The sequence below is a fragment of the Bombus fervidus genome, chromosome 3 (genome assembly GCF_041682495.2).
Source record: "Bombus fervidus isolate BK054 chromosome 3, iyBomFerv1, whole genome shotgun sequence".
NCBI classification, from domain to species: Eukaryota; Metazoa; Arthropoda; class Insecta; order Hymenoptera; family Apidae; genus Bombus; species Bombus fervidus.
The window spans coordinates 18755681-18775099 of NC_091519.1; the positions used below are offsets into that span (position 1 = coordinate 18755681).

The following is a 19419-nucleotide window of genomic DNA, read 5'->3' on the forward strand; positions in this document are numbered from 1 at the left end:
GGTGTTGCGTTCGATCGTAAAAATCTACGTTTTACTGATAGTCGTAACCCGTTTCGATTGCGTTAACAACCGATTAATCAGCTCTTAAGCAACTCGATTAAAAACGTTCCTGTACTCCTTTTCTTCTTTCTATCGTTTTTATAGCTTCCAAGAGTTGTCTGTAAAAGTGAACGCCGCGTTTAAGAAGCAGCTTGGCTGAAGGCGCGCAAGTACCAGCTGAACTTTCCGGCGCCCCTACTTTTATGGACAGGATAGAGTTCGTTTGCGCATAGCATATTTTACGATGATCCGTATATGTTACGTTGTTTGTTGATTAAACCTGAAATATTCTCTGCTCGACTTTGCACGCTAAATCTTGCATACATCGAAGGATGCGTGAAATTTATGCATTCAGGCTATCGCAAAACTGAAGCCTCGACTATCTGAAAAATTCCATTGGTTTCGTACGTAAACGTTTCTCAAAGAAGTAAAAGCTAAATTTAACGATAGCGCGGAAAGTAAGATTTTGATCAAGTTGTACGCGTTTGCGACACAGTGAGGTTTCAAGTCTAATTATTTGGCAAAAAAAAAAAAAAAAAAAAAATTCTAGCGATTTAAATATCTTTCGAAGATTCAAAGTATCGTAGTAACGTGGAATTTGAGTAAGATGCAGAGACCAGACGTTCGGAGCACGTGTATAACGAGTCTGTTATCAATCCGTATTACGATCCTCTTGCTTTTCACGTCGACCAGATTCCACGACTGGTCGACTTTGCGCGCCACGTCGCGTCGCGTTCGTGTCCTCGACATATTTATCGTGCTACAGAAACCACTCGCGACGCTGAGGAAAAAGATGACGCCGATCGCTGGAATTCGCGATAAGCCTCGTTTCTTACGTCGACAAGGTAATCGGTGAATTACGAGACCTATTATAAAGTTCGTCCGTTGCCGAGGTCTTTGATCTCCGGTGATTTCCGGTCTCTCTTGGTCGCTCTTCATCGTACGCTTCTCAAGAACGCGTATCTTTGTTAAAATAACGTCTTCAATGGTCCTATTCTTTCGGTCAAGACACAAAGACATCTTACAGTTTAATTTATTTCATCGATGATTTTTCGAGAACTTGACTCAAGATTTATAACGAGATCTTTATTTTACGGACGTAGTTTTTAGACGTGTATCACGGGGATAAAAAAGGTAATGCAAATGGTACGAAGAAGGCGAGGTCGCGTTGGAAATAAACCGTGTTACGAGTATCTTCTTGATATTCTCAAAGGATAAAGATTTACAAGGCAAACTTGGCGAGTTTCTTAATGATCGTACGGCGAAATTTCGCGAACATCGCCAAGTGAATGCATCAAGTCGCGACCGAAATATCAAACGCGTATACCTGGCCAACGTGCACGCTTCTCTCGAGTTTTCATAAATTTTATAATTGTCAGGTCACGCGAAGCCGCACGATTTATCGCCATGAATCCTACAATCTAATGTCATCGCCCTGCGGTCTACGTATGTCTATCGAACGTGCACGCTATGCGCGCTTTTCGCGTGATAAAGCCGACAAGAAGACGAATGAGAGATTTTCGGTCGTTCGAACGATAATAATCATCGTTTCCCCTGCTATACGTCATGAATTCCTTATCGACAATCGAATCAAACAAAGAATATTTCCTTGTCTCTGTATGAATAATGGCCCAATTACTTGCCCTTTGATCCGAACAGCGTCGAAATTTCTATCAAAGTCGGAAAATTTCCCGACTGTACGGAACGCTGTACGAAAGAAAGCGAAGGAAACGCCAAGGTGAGTTCTCTGAATATACGCGTGATGCAATATTCTATTGCGGCGATTCGAAGATTAAGAGTAACGCAGGTAGATAGCACAGGTGAAAAGAGCGACAGTCGCGAGATTTGCCGAAAGAGAACGACCGTTCGACGCTTGTTCTCGCGTCATGGATTTATTTTCATTTTTCGCGCATCTCTCCATCGAATTGCCGCTTGGACGCGGTACCGCGGGGGCGTTTTATGGAATTTTAGAATTTTGCTCCGCCTGATCCGACGTACGTCGACCTTCGGCACGGTGCCAGCTCGAAACCCGGGAGGATTCGAACCGAATGAATGAAAGCCGTTGCCGTCGATTGATTTTTTGTTACCGTCACCGTTCGGGACGTTTGAAATATTCTCGATGTGTCTACAGACGCCGTTGAATCCTAGCAACCGACCGGTTTCTCGGCCTTTCCAACTCGCAAATGCAAATACGATTTCATCGTGGGATTATTCGAAACTTTCTCACAAGATACGTTCTAACTCTATCTTTAGCTTCGCATATTTTTCTCCTGTATATCGATTCTGGTATATTTAAGCGTTTGAAATTAAACGGCCATTCTTGCGAACAGCAGACGAATCTCCTTTACTCGAAAGGAATCTGACTTTTTATCCTGCGCAGGTTGCGGTCCTAAGAAATTCCTCATAGATCGTCGTCGTATTCTCGTCGATCTCTCTCTCTCTCTCTCTCTCGTTCTCTGATCGAGATATCGAAACGTCTCACATTCATAGAAATCGTATCGAAGATGTAGGTGACGACAGTTCTCCGTCAAAACGAGCTTTACGCTGTGCTCGTTTGAAAACTTTTATAACAAGGTTTTGCAATGTATCTGTAATCATGATCCCCGCAAGGTTAACGAGTTGAGTTATTTCTGCGATACCGTCGCGACGTTCAGGATCATCGTCGCAGGAATTCAGCGCAGGATCGATAATTCTACGGACGAACGCAAAGACGTAAGCGACATCCTTATCGACGAAGCGTCACGTGTATTCGATCGCGAGCTATGTACATTCCTAGAAAAGCCTCTTGGTTCGTTCGACAAGGCTTCCACAATATCGCGAGCCGCAATTACGTACGAGGCACGGCATCGTAACCAGCGACGTCTACGGTCGCTGGAAAATACGCTTTTTAGATTTAGGATTCTCTTATTCCCTGTATGGGTTCTCGGAAGCATGAGCGTTACACGCGTAACAAGTAAGTAAACAGATCAGACGAGGTTAGATAATGGTATTAAAGCTTTAACAGGATTATGTGGTAGGACGATCGTATAACGAAGATTTATGGTAATGTTAACGACGAACAACAAATCGACGGGTTAACGCGTACACGCGTTGATCACGTGTTCGAATTTATCCGTCATAAATTTCTCATCGTCTAGTTTCGTGTAATTCGAACATTGGCTAGAAAGATATTTCGATGCTCGAACGCACTGCAATTTCCATCGTAAAACGTTCCTTTGTCTTGGTGCCACGAGGCTTCAGCCAACGAGGAATGAAATAAAATTCGCACGCAGCGCGAGTCGTGTAACAGGCGGTTCGATCGCAAATAACCAGCCGACGGTTTTCCTCCTCTCGTTGTTTTCCCTCCGTCGGTTTCCTATTTCTCGATAGGAGTCACTCCCGTGCTTTCGCGCAGTTTCGTTTAATCCGCGATGGAAAAAAGCCCAGCTGCGTCGATTTTCGTCCAATAAATTCCCCTCGTCGCTGGTATCTTAAAACAGGATACGAATTTGTAATCTCGGCTCTTCGCCGACCACTTGTTAGTCGAAATTAACTGATACCACGGTCCTCTATATTTGGAGCGAGGGACCTGCACAAACCGAAATTCATTGAACCGTCAAGGTTCGACCAACCACCTCTCTCGAGCGATATCCTCTGGCAAAATTTCCTCTACGTATTTCAAAACCCGCTGTGTATGTATACATTGTGGAAAGAATAATAAATGATGTTCGAGACGATTCGAAGCGGCAGAGGTCTTTATATTTCGCAGATGCGTACGATTTCTTACGAACTATTTAAATTGGTTAAGTTAATTTCAAGTGTTCGCCGGCGCTAACGCAAAATACGATCGTACACGACCATAAGTTACAATTTAGTCGATTATTTCGATATCTCGTATAGATACCAAGTCTACCTTATAGAAGATATACAGCGTATCCGTCTAGACTGCGTGCCATTGTAAAAATCTAGTTAGATAAAAATAAATCGAGGGAAATTCGTGCGTTAAGAAGCCGATCGGTAATTCTAAATCTTTTCATAATTCTTGCTACGAGCACGATTCTGCGTTATAAAACTTCCACGCTTCTCTGATAATTTAGGAGAATCGGATCGTTTAAAAAACCTGACGCTATTATACGTATCTCGATATAATTGTTCGCATCGTTGCACGCGACGAGCGTCTTTTTCTTTGAGAATATCACGGATAAAGTACCGAACGTGGTACTCGGGTGAACGCATGGATGGGTGGTTAAGGTTGACGCGTGGGTATCGTCAAAGTATCGCGAAACAACCGTCGAATGTGCGGTCGGGTAATTGCGATAGGCGCGTGCTTTCAGCCTGACGATGACGACGATAACGGCGAGTGCAGTCAGCCGAGGACCCACCTACTGACCTACACACGTGCAAGGAGAGCGCCACTGCTCGTCCGTGGCTCTCCGCGTGTCTCGGGTTTATTTGCGTTTCATTGTAATCCGAGTTCATTCTCCTTTTGCTCTGTTTCGCGCCCCGTCTCTGGTCGCCTCGCGTGCCAATGAATGGACCACATGTGCAAGCGTGCGTGCGTGTGCGTGCCGATCGCCTTCGCGAGACGATCCGTCATCCGTTTCCGTTTACGATACTTACTTTACGATTCAAAATAACGATCGCCGCTAAATCGGGTCGAAACTCGCCTCGATTCGTCGATGGTCGATCGAGTACCGGAGAGGAGACTTTTGGCGCTCCTCCGATAATCGTCGAATTCAATGTCAAGGAGAGCGTTCGTATAATTGGCTTGCTATGATAATACGGAGAATCTTTTTTTGCCGGATAGGTCGGCGCCGAACTCGTTGCTTGGCGCCAATAGCCTTATCTCGCCTTGTTTTCGTTGTTTTATCTACACGCGTTGAGTAACTCGCATATTGTGCCGAGTACACGAGATATTTAGTACGCAGGGGCTGGCACTCTAAGGTCAAGTTTCCGCGGATCGATGCTCGCTGTTCTGTCGTTTGTACAATAATGCGCGGTTAATCGAGCGGGATCCCTCGAACCAATTAATTTACTCGAAAAGGTTAACGCGAACCAAATTTAATCGTTCGCATCGAGTTATCGACGGACTCGCAACGAGAGAGAGAGAGAGAGAGAGGCATCGAGCGAGATTTCATTTATTTAAACGAAATTTTAGTCGGCGTTGGATCAAATAAACTTCTACCGCTTGAATTCGTTTACCTAAACGCAGCCTCTCATTGCGTGAACTCTAATTATACAAACTATTTGTCTTCCGACAAATTACGCGGTAACGAAGCGTCGCAAGATCTAACGGTCTAGAGCAGCAATCTTCTAATTAACCGCGCTCCATTTTTCAAGCTCTCCAGCCAAGCTTCGAAAAGCTGTTACCACTTCGTTATTGAAACGTAATTCGTGAATGTATCGCGCTGCCTGCCCATATACGTACGCGTGTCGCTGAAAGTCGCACCGAGAGCCGTAACGGGTTCATGAGCGTCACTTACTTTTCAGCTGTTCATTTATAACCGACGGCCAGGTCTATTTTAATCGAATATTCCGTTTGGACCGACTCCCAATCGCGACAGCCCTTAAGAGCGTCAAGCCTGCTCGAGATAAGATTAAACGTGTTTACGAGCGCAATCTTGACCCTTGCACTTCGTTCGCACGTCTTTTATATGCGTTTCACATCGTTTCTTTTTCAACGCTCTGCTCTGCGTAGGTTCGGCAAATAGTCTCGCTTTAGCGTCGTACCGTTTTCATTTGGCACTGGTTTCTGCCCATTAGTAGCCTATCGTGCGACGTTCCTTCTCTCTTTCTGCTTTTTCTAACATTTCCTTTTCCTTCCTTTCATTTCCTTTCTCTGCGTTTTTACGCGCTTGTTCGCGATAGAAAAAGGCACGGCAAGTGGCTCGATACGGTTCCTTCGACTCGCACTTTAAACAATAATTTCGCCCTCGCGTGCTTAACAGGCGGGTTCTCTCCTCGTGTCTATCGTTTTGCATCGAACACGTAGCTAGTTTCTCGCCTGCTTTTACCGCGATGCCCCGAACACGAGCTATTCGATGGAATCAGATAGCAGACACGACGCGACTACCGTTTCAAACAGAATTTCTAACGTACACTTGGATATACTATGTATAAGTTATTATAGTCAAAGTGTTTTCGATATGAGTCTGTTCATTTTGACAAAGGCTTCCTTCCACGCGTGTTAAACAAGATTAAAGAGAAACGAAAGTTATAGGCAACTTTGAGAGTTCTGCAGGGTTAAGAGTCCGACGAGCGAGTTTATGATTTTCTCCGGAATGGAAAAGAAAAATAGAAACTCCGAGACGAACTTTATATCGACGATTCTTTGAGCATACAGTAACAGAGTTGATAATCCGCTGCTTCTTCTCTGAATTTTGCTTGCGCTAGAAAAGACAAGAGTTGCGATCGTAACGATCGTTACGTTAGGTTTCAGGGTCTTTATGAATTTGAAGTTTAACGTTTTTGCGATTCGTATGTTGCAGGTTCTGCATCTGTGGAACAGAAAAATGGTAACGGTAGCACGAAGAACAACAAAACGAATAACAATGGGGTCGAGGTGAACAGAAACGAGGAACAAAATGGTTCTGGCGAGGTCAAGAGCCAAGCCAAGAAGAAGCCGAACGCACCTGGGAGCGGTCCTCTGTTGCAACAAGCGTACGTTTCCATAGATTCACCTGTATATACTGCAATTTCTGTCGATCGTAACGTCGTTTGGTCGGTCGCTCCGTCTGTATCGCGTAATATAATATTATTCGTGTACTCGCTAAATCGTTGCTACGAACAAAACATATAGTATCGGTTTAAAACGACCGCGGAATAACTTGTAATTAATTTTCATCTGTTGCGGATCGAGCGTTTTAACGCGTCAAACGAATTAATCGTATTTCATTTTCAACTTTACAGAGAGATATCCACCAGCCAACTCGACTTCTTCAAGATGCTTGACGAGAAAATCGAGAATGTAAGTTGCTCCTTCGAGAATTCTGACACTTTTCGTCGGCTGGTTTTTACGTAACGATCAGGATCAGCCTGAAATTACACGGTGTATTCTCTATCGTGTCGATACGTATGTATTGGAATCAGGGCACGTAGAATAAACGTTCCCTTAAGGCTTCGTAGACCTTGCGGTGACCTCGTCGCAATAATAATATTAATTCGTGTGCCGCGTTGGTCGATCGGTCGGTCCGTTGAATGTTTTATCGACCGTGGCATACGAAATTGTTCGATATTTCATCGGCTGTATATTTAATACTCGTACGTTCGCCTCGAAGATGCTCGTTCGTTTTCGCTTGATTCCTTTTCGTTTCTCGTGTACTGGTTGTTGTTGATGGTGTCCTAACGTGATCCTGATCTGTAGAACCGAGACGGATAGTTGTCGTGTAATTGTATCTTGAATGATATTATGCGAAAACGAATACTTAAATACTCTAATAAATACTCGATAACGTAATGTAACGATGTTTTTGTGACGATATTTTCAGGGACCAGACTACGACGAAAGTCTCGACACAACAGCCAGAGCTGAACGAGTGTCCAATCTTCTTCGTCAATGGGAACTAGCAAGCGTAACCTGGTCGAGCGTGTCCGATCTGAACAACGCGTCCCCGTCCGCGATGAAGAACCGTGGCTCGGGGCTGAACGCGTCCCGGCAGAGTCTAAGCGCGAAAGACAGAGAAGGAATGAGGAACATAGTCGGCGGTAGACCGGAGAGCGCACCTATTTACATGAGAAACGCGAATCGCGTAGACGGTCTCCAAGATACTCACTGCCCATCGCCAAGTATGCCGAGGCACGTGTTAGAGTCGATCACGCAGAGTCCGACCCAGAGCTTAAAAAATGTCACGCCGCCTGGATCCTCTCCGACCGGTCTGCGTTATCCAGATAGTTATAAGGAATGCAACGCTAATCAGACATCCGCGAAGACCGTGAAGGTTCATTACGGTGCTCAGAATCCTGTGAATGGAGAATACGTGACGCAACAGGCACTCTATCGCGAACAGTATTTGCAACAAACCGGGATAATCACGGTACCTTCGCAATATTCGGCCGGTTCGCCTGGTGGTAATGTCCTTAGGAACAATCCATACGTGCAACAGTATCAGATCGGCAACCCGCAACACTTTACCACGTCGAGGAAACGAGGCTTCAACGCCGCCCAAATGACGTGACCGGACTGGCAGTACACTGACAGATAAGACTGACACAACACACACCTACACAGACACATTTTGCGAATCAAGAGAGAAAACGACGAACAGGACTCTACGAGGATCTCTCGGGTTCTTCGTCAAGATGACTTTATTCGCGTGAATAGTAGAGGAGAGAGAGCCCGTCGAGGCTGGAGACTGACCAACAGACGGAGAAGATACCACGGATGTTTCTCTGCATGTTCCTAAAGATAATATCGTACACATTTTTTCGTTGCCATTGGCGGATGTTCGGCAAACAGACAGCAACCACCCAACAGACGAAACACGAGTGCAAAATACTTCGGTATTGGCCTAAATCATTCTGCGATCCATTTAAAGAAGAAAACAAACAAGATATAGCACCGTCTCCGCGTAAAATCTACAGTCTACAAAATTCTTCTCTATAAGTGCCAAAATGCTACTATACATGTAATAAGCAATCTAAGTGTCATGGGAAAAATTGTCAGAGGGAGAGAGAGAGAGAGAGTGAGAGAGGGAGAGGGGAGAGAGAGAGAGAGAGAGAGACATTATCCGTTGAACCAATACTCCGTTCTTTGTAATTCATGTAAATGAAATTTTTTCAATGTATATACGATATATATATGTATATTATATATGTGTACATTATATGTATATATATACATATATATATATTTTTTCGTTTATTCTTGTTTCTTTTTTTTTTTTTTTATCGGTAGCATGTCTACGTACCATTGGTAAATGTAAATTTCTATAAGGGAAAAAGAGAAACAAAATGAAAAAAAAAAAAAAATTATAAAAGAATAACACAAGCGAGCGCGAACTTCGCTATAGCCGTTTTGTATAATTGTGTATTAGCAACGTATTCCGAGATATATATACTTCGCATATACGTGTGTATGCATTTATGTATGTATCTGAGCTGACGCGAGAAAAGCAGAATATAGTAAATGGGAAGAGCAGCAGATGTAGGGTCTTACTTGTACCGTGTATAGATTCATTGTATGTATTGTACGGATACATTTAACTTACCGTGATGATTGTATATTTATATGTTGACCATGTTTAAAGTTAACGATATATATAGTTGATGATGAGAGTTTTATATTTCATGTTACAGATATGCTCTATATTGTGAAATACACTTAATCGAAATCGCTGCATCACCGTCAAACTCTGACAACTATATTTTGTTCCGTTGAGAAACTTTTTTTTTTTTTTATAAATAAATTCGTAATTTTTCCCCAACAATTAACGTAGAACCTATCCGAAAGATTTCGATATCATTCGAGAAAACCCAGAATATATATTTTACTAATTAAGTACAACCTAAAGCGGATCGAGGCTGTCGCTTAAATATTACGCGACTTTGAACGCTTCTTACGCAAAAACTTTGCAAACTTATCGACGAAATAAGAAGGAAGAGGGAAGAAGGATGAAGTTATAATGCGTTGATCGATATATAAATTCTTGTATAAAATGCAAACTACGATTTTTAATTCCTCTCTAAAGAGAGTGGCAAGCAGTTCGCGTACAGTTCGATTAAACACTAACAAGACCAACGAGATTTAATTATCCCGAAATATCTATGCTACGATACAAATCTAGATGCATTTATTTTGCAGCATGTAATTTTAATCTGATTTCAGCATCGATTGAAAAAAATCAAATTTAAGCGACAAGCGTGCATAGAAATTTTAATTATGTACTTGGTCGATCGTAGCCCAATGTTTATGGTTTGACGTAATATCTTTTTCTTTTTAATTTGGCTGTCTTGTACGGGGAAAGGTATCGTAAAGGTAATGTCCAAATTAAATTGAAGTGCATTTAAGTTGTAATTGAATTTAATTGAATTGAAATTTAAACAAATTCAAACGTTCAAATTTTCGATTCGATTGCTTTGTAATGTAATTTCTCTTTTTGGCTTTGTGAATTAAACGAAAAGTACTTTTCGAAAGTACTTTTGATCGCGATTTAATCCGGGAACAATTTCGTGTGGAATCAATATATTTTATGTACCTTCGTAAGTATAGTAATTAGTAGATAGCGCGTAAAGCGTGTACATCGGGTTGATAAATGGGAAATACAAAATAAGAAGCTTACTTTTCATAATTCTATCACGCTTTCAGGCGTTTTAGAAAGAATTTACCATGTTTAACCATAGCCGATAATATCGGCCACGACTTGGCTGATAATGTTGTGTCATCAGCGCTAAAGTGAGCGTAGTGCGAACCTATATTAAGTACGTCAGTCCTGTGCTTTTCTATATAAATATATATTTCAGTTTCCAAACTGTGAAGTAAAGTATATCTGTCAAACACGAGTTACACTGAAAGGATTGAGCATAATAGAATACTTCATAGAATACGTTATGTACGAGGTTAGTGTTTTGAGGGATTACTGTTTATATATAAACAATACTGAGATCAGTGTATACTGTTGTGTATAAAAATTATAATTATAACCCTTCTGGGTGTGGCATAAAATATAGAAAATTTTGTTTACATCAGTATTAGAATTTATTTTGTATCGAAAATTTGCGTTCTATGTAAATATTCAAATGTCGTCTCTGTGCAATTATGTTTAGAGAAATTTATATTTACAGTGATACGAGTGATAAGGTTTTCAAGATTTTGAGGTTAAGTGATTCGGATGAAGATGCGTGAATCTAGTGTTTCTTATACATTATATCTTGTCTTTTATAAATGTTATACGATTTATTATCTGATTACTATCGCAGCAAGTACTTTTTCTAAATATTTATCATTTAATTTGTTGATGTAAACAAAAATTTTAAACAAACGATTTAATACTTTATAAATATATAATAAAATTTAATACTTTATCTTTGAAGGTGTCATTTTAAAAAAAAATGTAGTAGGTGGAATTATGTAATGAATATTTTACCAAATGTGAAAATATAAGAAACTGTTCAAGTTGGAAATATGGAGAAGAGAGGTAGCGCCGAACTTTTGAATATCGAGCAAAACAATTCTAAAAATGCCAGCTCCGATTCCCTCAATTCAGATAGCAAGAGTAGCTCTCTTAATTCTAAGATGGGTCAAGAATCGGTAATATACTTCAGTTTAATCAATAGTACAGGTTTTTAAATTAGACTTAATTATATGAAACTGTATGCAAGCGTTGAACTTCTCTAGGAAAGCTGGGATAAAGCATCACATTCCAAAAGTTTTTCCTCGAGCTCTACTTCGACAGATAATAATATCGTCTCTGCTTTAGAAGCTAGAAAAGACAATCAAGTAAAAGTGAGTTCTATATAGATGATTAGAGTTAACGTAGCTTCCTAATTTCTCGAACATTTACATGTTATCAGAATTTGTTTTTTTTTTTTCCAGACAATATGTTTTTGATTTCATTCGTTTGGTACGTTTCATCTCTTGTTGAGAAATTCTGTTTCGTCACTTTTACTTTTTCAGTATATATATATATTAGATAAATACCTAGCTAAAGTAGCAGATGTTCGTTTAATTATTTAATGTTTGCCCAACGTATCAACGTATTTGTTCTTCTTTTGCAGAATTTATCCGGTGGGGAAACAGGTCCACCTCTTTTAAACGGAGAACGTGTACAAGGCATTGCTCACGAAGTAACTTACGTATGTCCTTACTCAGGGCCGGTCAGAGGAATTCTTAGCATTACAAATTACAAGCTTCATTTTCGGAGCGTAGACCGCGAAACACCTTACGTGGTCGAGGTACCACTAGGAGTTGTTAGTAGAATAGAGAAAGTCGGTGGCGCTTCTAGCAAAGGCGAAAACTCTTATGGCATCGAAGTGTTCTGTAAAGACATGCGAAATCTTAGATTCGCTCACAAGCAAGAGAATCATTCCAGGAGAGATGTTTTCGAGAAACTTCAACAGTATTCGTTTCCTCTGTCTCATAAATTACCTCTTTTCGCGTTCGAATATTCCGAGACGTTTGCCGAAAATGGATGGAACGTTTACGAGCCTATAGCCGAATTAAAACGAATGGTAAAAATTGTTACGACGACGACGACGTTAATTAACAACCAGGAGACGTCAGTATTGACGTCACGATTATTTTCAGGGTGTAAACAACGATATGTGGAAGATATCGAAAATCAACGATACGTATTCGATATGCGATAGTTATCCAGTCGTATGGGCAGTACCCGCGGCAGCAACCGATGAAGATTTACAAGCATCGGCAGCCTTTCGAAGTAGAGGAAGGCTCCCGGTATTATCGTGGATACATCCAGAGAGTCAGGCAACGATAACTCGTTGCGCTCAACCGTTGGTAGGCGTAGGTGGCAAGCGTAGTCGCGAGGACGAACGATACGTTCAGCTAATAATGGATGCCAATGCGCAAAGTCACAAACTTTTTATTATGGACGCTAGACCGATGCCTAACGCAGTTGCGAACAAAGCTAAAGGTGGCGGTTACGAGAGCGAGGACGCTTATCAAAATGCAGAGCTCGTATTTCTTGATATTCATAATATACACGTAATGAGAGAGAGCCTGAGAAAACTAAAAGGTAGATGTATAATTTCAATCGCTAATAATTTGATTAAGTCGGCAATAAGAAATTATTATCGATATTAGCGATTATCATTTAGAATTATGCTTTCCAACGATCGACGAGGCCAGATGGCTATCAGGAATAGAATCTACCGTTTGGTTGAAGCATATAAAATACGTACTCGCGGGAGCGTTACGAATAGTAGATAAAGTTGAAAATCACAAAACCTCGGTACTAGTGCACTGTTCGGACGGTTGGGATAGAACAGCACAGGTAATTAAGAAACAACCAAGTGCGCTTTATACTTAACTTTAGTCTTAATATTTATAACTTTTTACAGCTCACAGCTCTCGCCATGTTAATGTTAGATCCGTATTACAGAACCATCAAAGGTTTTGAAGTGCTTATAGAGAAGGAATGGCTAAGTTTTGGTCATAAATTTCAGCAGGTATGCCGTACTACGATGCGTACGTAGTCAAATTAGGCATTATGCACGTCGAATTGATATATAATTCTAACGACGTATTTCAGAGGATCGGTCACGGTGTCGAACATCATAGCGACGCGGATAGATCTCCAGTATTTTTACAGTTTATGGACTGTGTGTGGCAAATAAGTCGACAGTTTCCCAATGCGTTCGAGTTTAACGAACACTTTCTAATCACTATTCTCGATCATTTATACTCTTGTAGATTTGGCACATTTTTATTTAGCAGGTATGCGAAATATTTTCCGTAAGCCGTCGTGTCTCTCTCTTATAACGATTCGTTTATAAATACGTCTACAGCGAACGCGAACGAGTTCACGAACAAGTGAAACAAAAAACCGTCTCGTTATGGTCGTACACGAATAGTCAGTTATCCTTGTATCAAAATCCTTTGTACTGGGCTGCTCCTAATTACCAGCTCGTTCTAATGCCGATCGCTAGTATGAGGTATATCAAGCCGTGGAAAAGTCTGTATTGTAGATGGAATCCCAGTATGCGACAGCAGGTATGTAAAACGTCCTAGCGATTTAATTTTCATAGGTGAATTTAATCATCATCGGTTACGCGTTCTTTTTCATCGTGTTCCCCGAAGGATCCCGTTTATCAACGAACGAGAGAACTACTAGTGTTGAAGGAACAACTGGAAAAGCAACTGGAGGAAGGTCGTCGGGAACAGGCTAGTCGCGCGAATCGTTCGATGACGTCGCCGGCACCACCTAGGATACATTCCCCGGTTCACTCATAGCACGGCAAAGATTCTTTCCCATTTTTCAGCGATCTGTAGTTATTTGTATATGAGCTTCCTCTTTTCGCTCGAATCGTATCGTCGCTATGTACAAAATGCTCGTTGATAAAGAAGAAGAAACGTTTACAAGTTTTGCGCAAATGATTCTACAAATTAATTCTCCTTTCCAGGCATTATGAAACATTAGATAAAGTTACGAACGTTTTCCGACGACGATGGAAATATTAGATCGAGCGCGGACAACATCGTGATAAAGTGGAATGTTTAGAAGTTTCGTGTGTATATGTGTGTGTATGTGTGTGACTTCTTTCCATCAGTTTATTGATTAAAGATCACTTGGAGATATTTATTAGCGTACACTCATTTCTTTCTTCTTTGTGCATTATTGTGTAATCGAAGGAGCAATATAAACGGCACTTCTCCTATTGCGGATAACAGAATCGAAATGATAAAAGTAGAAATAATTATCGTAACGGACATAGCACCCTGAAAGAAAAGAAAAAGGTTATTAGACCATATTAAAATTACGCCGGAATTGTTCGAGCGAAATTATTCGATTATACTTACAACCATGATTTCATCAGCGGTAAAGGGATAAACACGTATCGAATGTAACGAAAGTATAATAAGAGGGTTTACGAGATAAGCACAGTAGGTTAATCTACTCAAAGGAACGAAAAAATCTAGCGATAAGAATTTTCTCATCATACCTGCAAACGTAAGAAAACAATATTGCGATACAAAGGTGGTATTTTCACGAAAGAGAAGACGATTATAAACGAACGTCGATTTACCGGCGTGATTGGTCGTGCACGCAATTATGAGCCAGGCAATACCCATGGCCCAGCCTGTTCTACCGAAGCCCGCGTAAAGGACGGATAGACTCAAGGAGATGCCTCTGATCGCGGTGCCGAATAGAATCACGGAATTACACAAAACAGCCAATATCGAACCAACGACGAAGCTTCTCTGAAACATAGATTCGATCGGTGTTGTTTAAAGATGCGCGGAAATGTACGTACAACGAAGGAACCGATAGAAACGGGATATACGTTACTTTTGATAAATGTAGTTGATAATTCCACTTTGAGAGAAGTTGACAAGTGATCATTCCTACGAGATACGGCGATACTCTGACCCACGGCCGTAAATAAAGGTACGACAACGTCCTATATTGTTCGTCCAATCTAGCAAAGTAAATATATGTAATAATGCATTTCCTGTGGTAGAAAAACACTTTGTATTATTTTTCTGCTTACGTGGTGTGGTAATCGAGAGTGTACGCCACGTAAAGGGACGATCCTATGGATGAAAGCAGCGCAACACCGCCTATTCCCAAGGCGATATTGTAATGTCTGAAAATAATCTTCGATTAAATTTATCGATCGAATAGAACTAGACGACGAACGATCAGAGTATTAGCGAGTTATAAGCTCACGTGACAGATAAAATTAGGAGAAAGCCTCCAAATATGAAGAACTGCATATCATTGGGTAGATACCAACTCCAGGTCAGACACTGAAAGTATTACTTTTTCTGAAATGATTCTTTTCTAGTAACGCAAACGACGTTTATTATCTAGTAAATTATCGAGTATAATCACACGTACTAACTCGTCCCAATTGTAGAAGTTGTTGATGTAGAGTATATTGGTCCACCAATATTTCGAGCATTTGGCACTCGGTTCCTCGATAGGAAGAATCAACGAGACACGATCGTGCCAGGAAAAATTCAGTATCACGATCAATATAACGATGAAGTACGCAGGCGTGATCCTTCGAAGCAACGTTTATTTTATTATCGTTGAAATCTCTTCGATCGAACTAGATACGCATATACCATACGATACTATACCATACCTGATATATCGTTTCACAAGCATTTGAATAAGTTGAGTCAGCCTTGTCGTTACAGGCGGAATTCTCTTGTCTTTTTGTCGGTCCTTCAGAAATATATGCGTCAAGAGAAAGCCACTGATAAAGAAATACGTATCTACGGAATACGTCGCGTTGCTTAGGATTTGCGCGGGTACAGTGTCGGTTATCGTGTAGAGAACGATTTTGTTACCTGTGCGCACGATTCGTTTCGTTAAGAATAAAGAAAGAAAAGTGAATTAAAATGGATCAAAATTCGTTTCTTACTCATAGTATGAATCGAGTAGAAGACGGAGTGCGCCGTAATAATCCATACCATGCCCAAGAATTTCAAGCCGTGGAATACACGCGTATTATCTTCGCTCTTTTCTCGATGAAATATTTGCTGTATATTGGAAGAAATCGAAAAACACAGAAGATACTGGAAGATAGGACTCTGCTGCCTCGACTCCTCGAGTACCGGTTCTTCGTGATCGGTATTGCATTTCCCTTCTGCTTCGTTCTTCAATTCTGTTCACAGTTGATCGTACGTTACACAAATTCTCGTCAATTCTCGAGCGTTTTGTTTTTATTATTAATTATGCGTTGAACGATACCAAGCGTCGATGCGCGTGTCGCTTACCGTTCGTATTGTTATTTTCAAAGGTAAGAAATTCTTTTTTGCCGCGTTCTTTTTCTCGTCGGTATACGAAAACATCGTACAGCGTGGCTCCAGTCGCGGTAGCAACCAACAATAGCAAAAATCCGCTGTAATCAAAGTTTTCAAGTTTCTAGTCGATGTACGATCGTCGAACGTTCATCCTGATATACAGGGCAGTACGTGTGACTGGAATCGTTTGGATCGCCGCGCGAGTAACGATTTCAACGAAAAACGTTTCAAAGCAAAAGTCGAACAGTTTCGGAGGAAGACGTAATTCGACGTGGTTAGTCTTTTTCGTAACGAACAAATTTCTACGCGACGAAGCATCGACGTTACGACGTTGAACGAATCGACGATTCGTCGAACGTCGTTGAAATCAACGAGCGAGATATTAAATATTCGAAATATCGACTTTAACAGCTTCGTATAGGAAGAAGAGCGTTATGTTCAGTTTCGTATAAAAAGAAGAAAACAGCTTTTGTTTTTTAAGCGATCGTTATAGCTATTATCACGTATCGACTCTTTAGAACATTCTGCGCAACAAAACATTGGGGGGTTCGATATCGACAAAGTCAACAATCCCGAAGATATTTCAGACTTTGACGCGTGAAAAACTTTTTAATGAAAAATATATTCTTTTATTATTTTTACTCGGACGATAGTCGACGCGGAGTGTTCGAAAGAGTCAGGCGGTTCTACTTGACGGAAGAAATTCGACCTTTGTACGTCCTCCACGCATTTTTCTACGAAAAACGCTAATCGCGTGAAATTACGTTTTACTTCGAAAGCGTTCAACCTTTGTCCGAAAGATTTTCCATCGCGTTACTTAGGCGTTCGTTATGCGTTTGAAGTTTACATACATGATGGAGACGATCTTCGCCGAGAGGAGCCATTGATGATCGTCCACCAAATCGGTGACTTCGATCAATTTGAAGCCGATGGAAAACAGTTTTCCGATCAAAAGAGTTTCGTCGCGAAACACTTTATCCAGCATCGTAGCTACATCGCGTTTGCTGCAGGATGCCGGTAAGCAAAGTCCAAGCGCGATCAAGTTCTAAAAAAGCGTAATCTCTGAAATTTGTGAAATGCGTGAAACGTTCGATAGCCCGTTACGACCGAATAAAAGTACGTATGTAAATGTCCGATGGATTATTTTAAGATGACGAACGATCGATCGCCGATCGTTGGTACGGGAACGCGCGGCCGTTCCACGTACTCGAATCGCGTTGCGGCTATAGATTCGAGATACAAACTGTAAAAATATCCACGTGCTTACTTCCTTTTCTGTTCCTATGTGATATTGCATGGTGCTATTGTGCCACATACGTCCAAGAAAGAAACGAAGCTGAAAAGGTGGAAACTCCTCGTTCGGATTCCGGTATATCGAATTGTTCTTTATCGTTTTCTCCGAGAAAGGTAGCGTGATATTTTGAGAGAGGATATCGCAACTTTTGCGATCTCCTAGCCAAAAATTATGCCCATGGAGAAATCCTTTGGGTGGCACGCCACTGGTGTCCAACGCTTGAAAAATACATGATACGATAATGGGGGCCAGCTCGTGGTACGATCGACGATAAGAACGGGAAACGATGGTAAAATCGAGCGCATAGTTTGGCGTTTAAACGCGACCAAGTTGTACGTGAATATCGGGCGGGGGAAAAGGGGAAAAGGGGAACAAGAGCGATCACGATCGCCGCTTTTACGCGCTCCGACCTAAGAAACTAGTTTCTTGTGCAACGCGCGAAGAAAGTCTCGGGATCGGGGGTTGGCTGGGCAAAAAATTACGCATCTGACACAATCGCGACGTAACGCGATGCAACTCGACGTAATCGCGCCGAGAAGAATTCTCGCGGTTGCGCAACCTTTGTTTTTATTGTTAGCGAGTCGAATTTTCCGCGGTGTTAACGCATTCCACACGCGAACAACGGAAACGACGCGTTACGAAACAGAGCGGCGAACGTGATACACGGCGATGGCGATTTTGTTATACGGAAATATTTGAAACGTTTTATTAACCTCTGAGACCCCAAGTTACTCGTTTATCCACCGCGTTACGAAATTCTTCGATCTCCGTCCGACATCTGCTGGAATTTAGAAGATCGATGTTCTCCATAACCGCGTACACTGGAAGTACCTGCCTCATGATGACCGGGTCTTGCGTGGTCGTTTGGACGAACGTGCAAAAGCTCGTTAATAATAACGAAAAGACGAAGAACGTGCACGAGGAAATTTTACCACGCTCCATGCTTTACGATGCAATTTACACTCGGATTATCGAAATTCACTGTCGAGAAAAATCGGCGATCGCGCGAACCAGCATTATTTTTTTTCTTCCTGGCGATAAAGTACGTTGCCGCGGTCTCCGTACTACGTTCGAATCGACGATACGACAGGGTTGTAAGCGACTCGCTCGTTCGACGGAGCTCGAGAGAATCAACGATGTCGGACAAGATCGCAGCGAGACAACGCGTTTCCAGCAAGAAACACACGATTTATTTGCATGAGAGCACCGACCATAGAGATACGACGAACGGGAAAGGACTGCCGTACAGGAGGAGTAATCACAGAATCCAAATGGAAAGCAAGCCGTCCTCGTGGTCTGCATCGTCATCGTTGTTGGCTTTGAAGTCACACCAGCACACCCCCCACCTCACTACGCGTTTTGTCTCCACCGGCTATTATCCCTAGGACGTACCGATAAATCGTCGTTGCAAATATTCCATCTATCCGATCGATCATCGTTCCAAATACTTCGCACCTGCGGTATTCTCCGTCTTTTTCGTCTTTTCTCCTTATTTTCTCCTTATCGACACGACGTTTCCGTCGAATTCGTTGTCCAAGTCGTTCGATTTGTTAAAACATTTTCCGCTCGATTTATACGACCTTGTCGACGCCACGCCGTATCTTCTTCTCCGTTTAGTCGCCTATCGTTAATTTGTTAGAATACGATTTCGCTGCTTTACGCGCGATCGGAGACGATC

The 19419-nt window shown here is 41.7% G+C and overlaps 3 protein-coding genes across 7 annotated transcripts in view; 2 read left to right on the top strand and 1 right to left on the bottom strand.

Annotated features, from left to right (window-relative positions):
• The window catches only part of Tow (target of wingless), a 28759-nt gene extending 19316 nt beyond the window's left edge, over nt 1-9443 (top strand). For both annotated transcript variants that reach the window (XM_072022950.1, XM_072022949.1), the window contains exons 2-4: nt 6507-6678; nt 6928-6985; nt 7506-9443. In XM_072022950.1, the coding sequence (XP_071879051.1) occupies nt 6507-6678; nt 6928-6985; nt 7506-8192 (917 nt within the window). In that variant the 3' untranslated portion in view covers nt 8193-9443. The remainder of the gene's footprint in view (nt 1-6506; nt 6679-6927; nt 6986-7505) is intronic.
• A 157-nt stretch (nt 9444-9600) lies between these two features.
• On the top strand, nt 9601-14134 carry Mtm (phosphatidylinositol-3-phosphate phosphatase). 3 transcript variants are annotated; one of them, XM_072022937.1, is made up of 10 exons: nt 9601-10572; nt 11047-11263; nt 11351-11458; nt 11731-12183; nt 12260-12707; nt 12790-12965; nt 13033-13140; nt 13224-13408; nt 13480-13684; nt 13772-14134. In XM_072022937.1, the coding sequence occupies exons 2-10, from the start codon at nt 11138-11140 to the stop codon at nt 13922-13924; spliced, it is 1962 nt and encodes a 653-aa protein (XP_071879038.1). In that variant the 5' UTR covers nt 9601-10572; nt 11047-11137; the 3' UTR covers nt 13925-14134. The 3 variants fall into 3 exon arrangements, with proteins under 3 accessions (XP_071879038.1, XP_071879039.1, XP_071879040.1); XM_072022938.1 differs by lacking the exon at nt 11351-11458; XM_072022939.1 differs by lacking the exons at nt 11047-11263; nt 11351-11458.
• Nucleotides 14135-14220: 86 nt separating this feature from the next.
• LOC139998422 (nose resistant to fluoxetine protein 6) lies at nt 14221-19046 on the bottom strand. 2 transcript variants are annotated; one of them, XM_072022931.1, is made up of 13 exons: nt 18455-19046; nt 17715-17959; nt 17299-17492; nt 16421-16545; nt 16066-16308; nt 15784-15991; nt 15534-15699; nt 15363-15442; nt 15184-15279; nt 14982-15111; nt 14719-14893; nt 14492-14634; nt 14221-14410 (listed from the first exon to the last, which is right to left on the bottom strand). In XM_072022931.1, exons 1-13 carry the CDS (start codon nt 18681-18683, stop codon nt 14285-14287), a joined length of 2160 nt encoding a protein of 719 aa, XP_071879032.1. In that variant the 5' UTR covers nt 18684-19046; the 3' UTR covers nt 14221-14284. The 2 variants fall into 2 exon arrangements, with proteins under 2 accessions (XP_071879032.1, XP_071879031.1); XM_072022930.1 differs by having other exon boundaries at nt 14492-14624; nt 14709-14893; nt 18455-19036.
• Nucleotides 19047-19419: the final 373 nt, after the last annotated feature.

What these genes read in the sequence shown, in the direction of transcription:
- Mtm (XM_072022937.1), top strand. Translation starts at nt 11,138, where the DNA reads ATGGAGAAGAGAGGTAGCGCCGAACTTTTGAATATCGAGCAAAACAAT. An exon ending in GTTGGGATAGAACAGCACAG is followed by an intron (nt 12,966 to 13,032) that starts GTAATTAAGAAA and finishes AACTTTTTACAG; the next exon opens with CTCACAGCTCTCGCCATGTT. An exon ending in TTGGTCATAAATTTCAGCAG is followed by an intron (nt 13,141 to 13,223) that starts GTATGCCGTACT and finishes GACGTATTTCAG; the next exon opens with AGGATCGGTCACGGTGTCGA.
- LOC139998422 (XM_072022931.1), bottom strand. Translation starts at nt 18,683, where the DNA reads ATGGAGCGTGGTAAAATTTCCTCGTGCACGTTCTTCGTCTTTTCGTTA. An exon ending in ATCAACTACATTTATCAAAA is followed by an intron (nt 14,894 to 14,981) that starts GTAACGTATATC and finishes TCTATGTTTCAG; the next exon opens with AGAAGCTTCGTCGTTGGTTC. An exon ending in CCGCTGATGAAATCATGGTT is followed by an intron (nt 14,411 to 14,491) that starts GTAAGTATAATC and finishes CTTTTCTTTCAG; the next exon opens with GGTGCTATGTCCGTTACGAT.